The following is a 9,748-nucleotide window of genomic DNA, read 5'->3' on the forward strand; positions in this document are numbered from 1 at the left end:
TCATTGAGCTGCTCAATCTCTTCCACCCTCTCCTGGAACAGAACACAAAGGCAGCTTTATTCCAGTAGGAACTTCCAGCCTATGCAGTGTAGAGGAAAGGAAGGAATGTTGGTGTCCGTGTCTGCTTTCACCAGGAGGGAAAGATGAGCAAATTTAAGGCCAGAAGAAATGAGGAGGCTGGGCCGTGGTGGCTGCACCCTTCTAATCCCAGAAGCTTGGGAGGCAGAGGCAGGCGGATTATCTGTGGGTTCAAGGCCAGCCTGGTCTACAGAATGAGTTCCTGGACAGCCAAGGCTACATACACAGGGAAATCCCTGTCTCAAAAAAACAAAATAAAAAATAAAAAAGAAATTATGAGGAACACTGGGCACAGTGGCACATTCCTATAGAGCCTGAGGCAGGAGGACTACTGTCCTGAATTCTATGCCAACCTGGACCATAGTGTGAGGTAGCTAGCTGTGCAAGCCAGTAATCCCAGCACTTAGGGCGACAGAGGCAGGTGGATCTCAGAGTTCAAAGGCCAGCCTGGTCCAGGACAGCCAGGGCTACAGAAAAACCCTGTTACAGCTAAGGAATTGAATAGTTGCAGAAGTTCCAGAAGGGAGAAATCATGTATTGTCTTGACTTCTTTTAAGCATTCCCAAGTCATTCCTGAGCAGGTTAGAGTGATACCACATGATTTTTCCAACAGTGATGCTATCTATCTATAGCAATTTCACACAGCCTACTGACTCAGTCCACCCTAACCTGGGACCTGTTTGCTGTGCTACTGGAAGGCCCGAGGGGAGATGGCTACTGACCTTAGTGGTAACAACCACTATGTCGTTCTCCGTTTCTGCGCGGAACTGGAAAGGGATACTTGCTCCCCGGACCACGCCATTTAGATCCACGTAGCAAAACTGGTAATGTTCATCATCCTTGGGCAGGTAATAGGCTGAAAGTGGAATGTGATTTTTAACACACCATAAGATCTGTACCATTTCAAACAAACACTGTCCCAGAAACTCAACTCAACTGCGGCCAGGGTTCTCAGCATCTTTGACCTAGTGTTTCCCTACCTTTAAATTTGACCTCCTGCTGCTTGGAGGATTCCTTGTTTAGGTCGTCGGGTACAGCAACCCACATAAAGGTGTAATACTCCCGGGTCGTCTTCCATCCCACCTGCAAGGAAGAGGGGCTCTAATTTAGCACTTACAGGACCTGATGAAAAAGCTTTAATTGTGCTGGGTGTAGTGGTGCAGGCCTTGCAATCCCAGCACTCAGAGATGCAGGTGGATGGCTGAGAGCTGGAGACCAGCCTGGTCTACAAAGTCCAGGACAGCCAAGGCACAAAGAAACCCTGTCTTGGAACAAAAAAAACCCAAAATTTTCGGGATTAGAGAAATGATGGCTGTTGTTCTTGCCAAGGGTATAGAGAAAAGCCCTGTCTTGGGGGGGAAAAAGCCTTATTTGACCAGCATGCCAGAGTTGTGGCCATTATATGGCAAAAAATATCTAATATAGTATTTCTCAACTTGTGGATTGAGACCTCTTTGGCAAACCTCCATCTCCAAAAAATATTTACATTACAAATTAAATATTAAATATTTTACATTATGAATTAAACATATTTACATTACAAGGGCCATGGTAGCTGGGTGTGGTGGTACGCGCCTGTGATCCCAGCACTCTGGGAGACAGAGAAAGGCTGATCTCTGAGTTTGAGGCCAACCTGGTCTAAAGTTAGTCCAGAACAGGCTACACAGAGAAACCCTGCCTTGGGAAAAATAAAAGGGTTGTGGCATTAGGAAGGTTGAGAACCAGTGATCTAATACAACCAAAAATTGACTAAGGTAGACAAACATCTCAAAATTTCAAATAAGGAAATAAATCTGCCCATTAAGAGAATTCCAAATTTTCTCTCTAACTAACTCAGCCAGTTGTGGAACTATAGTTCTGGTACTTGAGAAGCTAAATCAAGAGGATTGCTGAGAGTTTGAGGCCAGCCTGGGCTACACAGTGAGTTCCAGGACAAAATCAAATCACAAACAAAATGGAATTGTACTCTCCAAAAATATGCAGTGTTTTGAGGAGCTGGGCATAATGGAGCCTGCCCCATAAATAATCAGCTACCTGGGGGCCTGAAGGATTTTGAGTGTGAGGCCAGCCTGACCTACATAGCAAAGCCGTAGAAGCGTGAAAGATGAGAGTGAAAGATGAGAGAACTAGAGAAAAAAACAGGCAAATTTAAGGCCATAAGAAATTATGAAGAGGTCGGGTAGTGGTGGCGCATGCATTAATCCCAGAACTCAGGAGGCAGAAGCAGGCAAGCAGATCCAGGAGCTGGAGGCCAGACTAGTCTACTGAATGAGCTCCAGGACAGCCAAGGCTATGGAGCACAGGACAAACTGTGTGTGTGCTGAGGCCAAAGTGGCAGAAGGTTCTGAGGGGGTTACCAGATAAGAAAGAGCAGCGTCTATGAACCTCACCCTTCGGTGGATTTTCTCTCTTTTGGAGTGTGTTAGGGATACTACGGAACAGGGTCTCAATGCACAGCTCAGGCTGGCCTCAAGGCTGCAATCCTCTCGCCTCATGAGTGCTGAGATTACAGGGCATGTGAGACCACGCCAGGCCATAGTTTTCTTAATGTGTATAATGAACGCTTTTTGGTGATAAAGGAAAATAAAGTCTGGCAGCTTTAATGATCTTTTCTGGGTACTGAGCACAGTAAGTCAGGTGACGCAGGACACAGCCTGAGATGCCTGAGAAATTCTCACTAGATGTGAAGACAGGGTTTGGTAATTCAAATCTTATCTGAAGGATAAAAGGACAGAATAGAAAGGGAACCATTGAGTCTCCAAGAGAATATTCAACCAACAAGAAGCCAAATTACCATTTATTTTGACCATGTCTGAGCCCAGTAGGAGAAAGACAAAAATCCATTTTTTATGTACAAGGGACTCAGAGCAGGGCTCAAAAGCGGTACTGCAAGCTCATCAGAAAATCCTAGGGCCTTTTAGACCCTCATTAACGCACACTTTATTGCTGGCAGCATCTCAGCCACAGAAGCCAGTGGTGGGACAGGAACTCTCATTCACATCCTGGAGTTCTTTTCTTTTTTTTGAGACAGGGTTTCTCTGTGTAGCCTTGACTGTCCTAGACTCTCTTTGTGGTCCAGGCTGGCCTTGAACTCAAGAGATCCACCTGCCTCTGCCTCCCAAGTGCTGGGATTATAGGCATGCGCCACCACTCAAATATTAAACATTATTTTTAAAAAGTCATTCAGCCTGAGGTGACAGCCGTTCAGCACTCTAGACAGAGGCAGAGGCAGGTGGATCTCTGGGTTTGAGACCAGCTTGGCCTACAGATCAAGTTCCAGGACAGCAAGGAGTACAGAGAAACCCTGTCCCAAAAAACAAAACAAAATAAGGAAAACAAACTTGGAAAGACTCCCCACCCCACCCCCAGAACTACTGCTGCCTTGGACCAAGGCCAATGTCCAGCAGCCAGCAATGTCTACCCTTGACTCTCTCCATCTGTCTCCTTATTAATTAATCCTGCTCTGAAACTTTGGAAAACAGGTCAGCCAGGTGGTGGCGCACAGTTGTAATCCCAGCACTCGGGAGGCTTCAAGGATAGCCTGGTGTCAGAGACAGTCTCAAAAAACAAAACAAAAAAAAAAAAAAAAACAAAACAAAACAAAAAAAAAAGATTCTGAATAGGCAATGTAGCACTGTTAAAACTTGAATATGTACACAGCATGCACCTACAAAGCTAATTTCAAGACCATCCTCAGCTAGTGAGTTTGAGGTTGACATGAGACCTTTTTCCTCCTGCATTTGAACTTGTGTTAATGCTGCACTGAGGGAAAGCTTTAGAAGGGGGTTAAGAGAACAAAACTTTGCAGTCAAGTCACTTGCTCTGCTTGGATGGAGGATTGCCTGCATGATACATGTACTCTGTGCATGCCCAGCGCCCACAGAAGGCATCAGATCCCCTGAAACTGGAGTCATAGACAGATAGCCTTCTATGTAGACCAGGCTGGCCTCAACCTCAGAGATCCTCCTCCTGCCTCTTCCTTCCGGAGTACTGGGATTGAAGGTATGCATCAGACATAATTAAAAAAAGATGCTTGTATACACTGGTGTGTGATGAGGGAACCCTAGAGAGTGCACTTTGCAATTTCTAATTGGGCAGACGTGATATAAGGCCACTGGTTCTTCAGTGCTCCATTAAAACTCACTTTAAAGATGCCGATCCAGTCCTTGCGATGAGGGGTGAACTGCGGGGTAAAGACATAATAGCACATGACGTCTCCTCCAGGGACATAGAACTTCTCCACACTGTTAAAGTGGACCTGAGAGAAAGTGCAGTGGTCCAGCAAGACAGCTGATATGGGGGGATCACCCATCGTGTTTTCCATGGTGGGGGCCTGTCGGGAGATATGGAAGAATATGTGAGAACCTGCCTTTTAGCTGGGCATGGTGACATGCGCCTGCAATCCCAGCACTCCCGAGGCAGAGGCAGGCATATCTCTGAGTTCAAGGCCAGCTTATTTCTTGGTTCTACTTTGAAGTGAATCCAACTAAAGCCTCTTCAAACTCCTCCAAAGTCAGGGCTTTTTATTTGGTTTGCTTGGAAGGTCTGTCTCACCATGTAGCCCTGGCTGGCTTTGAAGTCAGAGATCCACCTGCTTCTGCCTCCTGAGTGCTCAGATTAAAGGCGTGCCTGGCTCTAATTTCCCAGAAGCCAGTCCTGTCTGCCCCCCACCCCACTCCCCCAAAAAGACGCCAAGTGGACTTTGGAACACCAAGCAGTCTATGGGGCACGGGGCCAAGAACTCATTGATTTTTCTGGTTTGTGCCAGAGTCTGTCCACATCCTGAACCTCATGCCTCAGGAGAGTTTTCCCGAGGGGGAAGTCACATTCTGGCCCATTATTTTCCCTTGTAACAAGCTGCTGTCTGCAGGATGAAGGCTGGGCATCCATGCTAAGATGGGCTGGGAGGTCTCCAGTCATGGTGAGGTCATCATGCTACCCGTCCCAATTCAGAAGGGATCACTTTATCTGAGCATACAAAATGATTTTCCCTTTGACTAGGGATTGTGACAAACAGCAGCTCAGTCGACACCTCAGTGCCCTTTATCCTCCTTATGACACACAGGCCTCACCACGTACACAATGCAGTGAGAGTAACTGGCCCTAAGTGCTCTTTGAAATGAATGAACAATATATGCATGCCACTTGTCAAAAAGTAAAAGCCGGAAGGGGCTTTACGGGGAAGACTCAGCTGGGATTTAACTCAATGACAAACTACAGAGCTAGTTCCCCACCACCCCAAAAATAGTAATGATGACATTACTATTTTAGATGATGATGACATTAAGGATTATCATAGTATTAGAGTTTTTTCCTTGCAGGATTCTGGTCACACCGTAGCTATGGTGGCACACACCCACAATTCCAGCAGAGGCAGGTAGATTGCTGTGAATCTGGTCTACAAAGTCCAGGACAGCCAAGGCTACAGAGAAACCGTCTCAAACAACCAAAAAAGAAAACCAACAAAACAGAACAGAACAGAACAAAACAAAACAAAAAACAAAACACCCATCACAGACTGCCATGCGTGGTGGAGCTTTCTTTAACCCCAGCACTAGGGAAGCAGAGGCAGATCTGTCCCAGGCCACCCTAGTCTAAAGGAATCCAGGACAGCCAGAGAAATCCTGTCTCAAAAACCAAAACAAACAAAAAAATCATTTATACCCCATTCCAGGCTTTTTATACACAAACTGTGGCAAGCTGTTTTATAAAGAATAGTGGTGGCTTGGTCCAGTCTCTTTCCTACTAAAAGAAACAAACTGCTCACAAACTGAACACAGAGAAGACAGCCCACCCACGAATGACATTCAAGAGCCATGCTGAGGTTTGTCCTGTATCTCTTTCCTCATCTGAAAAATTATGTCTAGAAAAAACTGGTTTCTTGCTTATCAAAAGTGATGAGGCTGGAGAGAGGGCTCAGAGGTTAAGAGCACTGGCTGCTCTTCCAGAGGTCCTGAGTTCAATTCCCAGCAACCACATGGTGGCTCCCAACCATTTATAATGTGATCTATTGCCCTCTCCTGGGGTGCAGGCACACACGCAGGCAGAACACTGTATACATAAATAAATCTCTTAATTGGCTTGGTGAGGAAGTACCCACCACTCACCTTTTCCTGAAGGGAAATTGCTAATTTTTAGGGTCAATGATTCTAAACTGAGCAGGATGACCTATAATCCCAGTACTCAGGAGCTCTGAAGCAGGGGGATTGGGACAAGTTGGAGGCTAGCCTAGATGAAGTGAGACCCTGTATTAATGGAAGCAAACCAAACCCTTTAAGTGACCCTTAAAAGCCTCATATTTTGGGGGCTGGCGAGATGGATAGAGGTCCTTGCCACCACGCTTGACAAACCTGAGTTCGATCCCTGGAACCCATCCATGCCCTCCCGGAAGAAGATAACTGACTTCTGTAAGATACCCTGACCTCACTTGAATACAATCTCACTTGTACCCACACGTACTCATGTAAACCTAAGTAAAACCTTCCTTCCTGAGTGATAAGGTCCTGGTGGGGATGGGCTCCAGGAATTACCTAAGGATACAGCAGTGGGTGCGGGGGTGGGGAGACTGGAGTAAGTTAAGCATCAGTCTCCTCTCTTAACTACTCTGTTTCAAAAACTATCAGGAGGCAGACGCAGGCGTACCTATGAGTTAGAGGCCGGCCTGGTGTACACAGTGAGTTCCAAGACAGCTAGGGCTACACAGAGAAACCCTGTTTCCAAAAGCCAAACAAACAGGAAAAAAGGACTGGGGAGATGGCTCAGTGGTTAAGAGCTCTTCCAGAGGTCCTGAGTTCAGTTCCAGGCAACCACATGGTGGCTCACAACCATCTATAATGTGATCTGATGCCCTCCTCTTCTGGCATGCAGGTGTACATGCAGATAAGAGTACATAAAAAGTCCCAGGAACTGGGCTCTTTGCTCCTAAGGAGACCTGACAGAGTATCAAATAAGCCTCTAAGTTTAATAATACAACTCTCAAAACTGTTCCAAAAAAGCACAGCTCTTACTCCGAAGCAAGGAGCAACAGCCATTCTACTTCTCAATCGGGGCGTACCTGCCAACTCCGGGGATGGATCTTAGGAGTTCCAAACACTTCTACATGAGCCTTTCATACCTTTCATACCAGCGGGTGCATGTCAGGAAAAACAGACACTGGGCGTGGTGCCTCTCACCTGAAATGCCAGCAGCATTCAAGATGCTGGAGGAGGCGGCCTGGTTTACAGTGCAGGAGCAATCTAGGAGAGCTACATGTGAAGAACCTGTTCAAAGCTAAACAGGCTGGCCCAGGCAGTGGTTAGCGCAGGCCTTTAATCACCGCCCTTGGGAGGCAGAGGCAGGGGGCTTGAGTCCTAGGCAGGGGTATTTCCAGGGCTCCCAGTGTTACACAGAGAAACCTCTCGAAAAACAAAACAGAAGTTTTAGGGCTCAGTGGTTACTAATATCTGTTCTTGCACGACGACCCAGGTTCAGATCCCAGCTCTGCCCTGGCAGCTGATAAGCATGTTCATTCCAGGGGACTGAGAGCCCTCTCTTCCGGCCTCGTCACGCATTGCCCACACAGGATGTAAACACACACATATGAAAAAATAATAAATCCTTAAAAAAACAACAAAATTTGTGTATATGTGTGCCAAATATGCGCACCGCACCAGTGCCCACCAGAGCAGCTAGATGGATCCCCTGGAACTAAAGTTCCGGGTAGGAACTGATTCCACATCCTCAGTGCTCTTAACTGCTAGCTTCTAGGGCCTCGGTGGTGCAAGCCCCTGATCCCTGCACTAGTGAGGCAGAGGCGGGTGGGGGTTTGAGAGGCCAGCCTGGTCTACAAAGCCAGTTCCGGGATAGTGAGGTCTGCAGAGAGAAACCCATTCTGGAAAAAAAAAAAAATCAAAACCAAAACCAAAGCAGAAAAGCTGAAAGGGATGGTCCCGCTGTGCTAGGTCATAGTGGTGGCACATGAACAGGCCTCTTAACAAGGTTATGAAATCTGGCTAGAGAAACCTCTAAGATCCATTTCAGCTACATTTAAGATCCTGTGTGTGTGAAATATGAAGAGTTCATCGTCCCATGCCTTCTTCTGAGAAAATAGGTGAGCGTGACTGAACAGTTAAGTACAGCCAGTTTCATGTCAGTTGGGTTACTGGTTTTAGGCCGTTCTCCTGCTCTAAAGCCCAGACTGGCCATGAATCGTCAGTACAGCCCTTCTCTTTAAAAGGAGCCCAAATGTACAAGAATGTGCAGCACCCAGCACTCAGAGAGGCAGAGGCAGGCAGTTGGCTGTGAGCTCGAGGCCAGCCTGCCCCGGGATAGCCAAGGCTACAGAGAGAAATCCTGTCTCAGGGGGAGGAGGCGTGTAGCTTGTTAGTTTTGGGTAACACGGGATCCCTGTCCTTTTCAAGGTCTTTTTCCTGGCAGCTGTCCTGCGTGATACAAGCTGGAGCTTCAGAACCCCTGACAATACCTGAAAAAACAAGCTGTCCAGGCATCCCTCCTCACGCATGATACGTAAGCCTACAAAGACCTAACAAATAACGTCCTTTGCCTCCCCAAGTCCTGGGACTAAAGGCATGCACCACCACTGCGAATGAAGTCCTCTGATATAGGCGGCTTTTGAAAACGACAGCAACAAAAAAACACCTCGGTTTCCCGTTCATCAGGGAAGTTATGCCACAACCCAAGTTATTCTAAGCTCCATCCACCGCCCCTTGTCGATTTGCCTCAGAAACAAGGAAGTCATGTTAGAAAAAAAAGTCGATTGGTGTTGAGTGGAGACATCAGTACCGAGTTGGGGAGAACGCAACGGGAGATACTCTGTAATAGAGCAGGTCACGGACACGCTTTTCGTCATCGGGGCTGCCTACAGCAGCCTGTAGCTCTAGGACGCACAAGGAAAGACGCTCCAGGGATCTAACTTGCTCGGAACCGAGAGGACCTAAACAGAAAGTAACTCGGGTCGGAGTGACGTAGCGGGCCCGCGCCCGGGAAGCCTACAGCGGTGACAGGGGGTGGCCGGGCTGTATAGGTACCACCGCGAGCCAGCGCGCTCTGACCCGGCTTCTGTCATCGGCGACCGTCCTCCCGGGAGTCACCAGCCCCACCACCCCATCCTGCAGCCCGGGCCTCTCGGACCGCGGAAGGCGCCCCGTGGTCTCCGGTCTCCGGGAGCCACGGTCGCAGACGCCGGCCCTCCAAGACCGACTGCGGAGAAGCCGAAGCCCCCCATCTCCCCAAACACCGTGGTCTGCCTGTGCGGCCCAGTCCAAGTCACAGAAGCCTGAACCTGGGGGATCCCGAGGACCAGCCACATCCCTTCACCTAGGGCACTCACCGGGGAACACCTGCCAGCAGGGGCGCGACAGCAACAGGGCACCCGAAGTCCGGTGGACAGGACTTTAAAGGCCCAAGGGCTAGCCAGGCCCCGCCCACAGCGTCACAACAGTCACAAGCCCCGCCCCCTGACACCTGCACCTTTGAGTACCGCTTTTTTATCTGCCCTAGAGCAAGCTGGTGTTTATTTGTTTGCTTTTTTTAATTTGCTCAAAATTCGTATCTTCGAAAGGACGTTGAGCGTTTGTTTTGCTTCTCCTGGATCTCTATAAAGACTCTGGCATTTCATCCTGTTTCACACACACACACACACACACACACACACACACACACACACACACAC

General features: G+C 48.1%; 1 protein-coding gene across 4 annotated transcripts in view; it reads right to left on the reverse strand.

Annotated features, from left to right (window-relative positions):
* The window catches only part of Calcoco2 (calcium binding and coiled-coil domain 2), a 20,763-nt gene extending 11,294 nt beyond the window's left edge, over positions 1-9,469 (reverse strand). For 3 of the 4 annotated variants that reach the window (XM_055620451.1, XM_055620453.1, XM_055620454.1), the window contains exons 1-4: positions 8,860-9,010; positions 4,223-4,411; positions 1,059-1,161; positions 801-934 (exon numbers count right to left, since the gene is read on the reverse strand). In XM_055620451.1, the coding sequence (XP_055476426.1) occupies positions 801-934; positions 1,059-1,161; positions 4,223-4,402 (417 nt within the window). In that variant the 5' untranslated portion in view covers positions 4,403-4,411; positions 8,860-9,010. Of the gene's footprint in view, positions 1-800; positions 935-1,058; positions 1,162-4,222; positions 4,412-8,859; positions 9,011-9,406 lie in introns of those variants that run through there. The other variant, XM_055620452.1, reaches the window with a different exon arrangement.
* Between the last annotated feature and the right edge of the window lie 279 nt (positions 9,470-9,748).

The sequence above is a fragment of the Psammomys obesus genome, unplaced genomic scaffold (genome assembly GCF_907164565.1).
Source record: "Psammomys obesus unplaced genomic scaffold, mPsaObe1.curated_primary_1811, whole genome shotgun sequence".
Classification (NCBI taxonomy): Eukaryota; Metazoa; Chordata; class Mammalia; order Rodentia; family Muridae; genus Psammomys; species Psammomys obesus.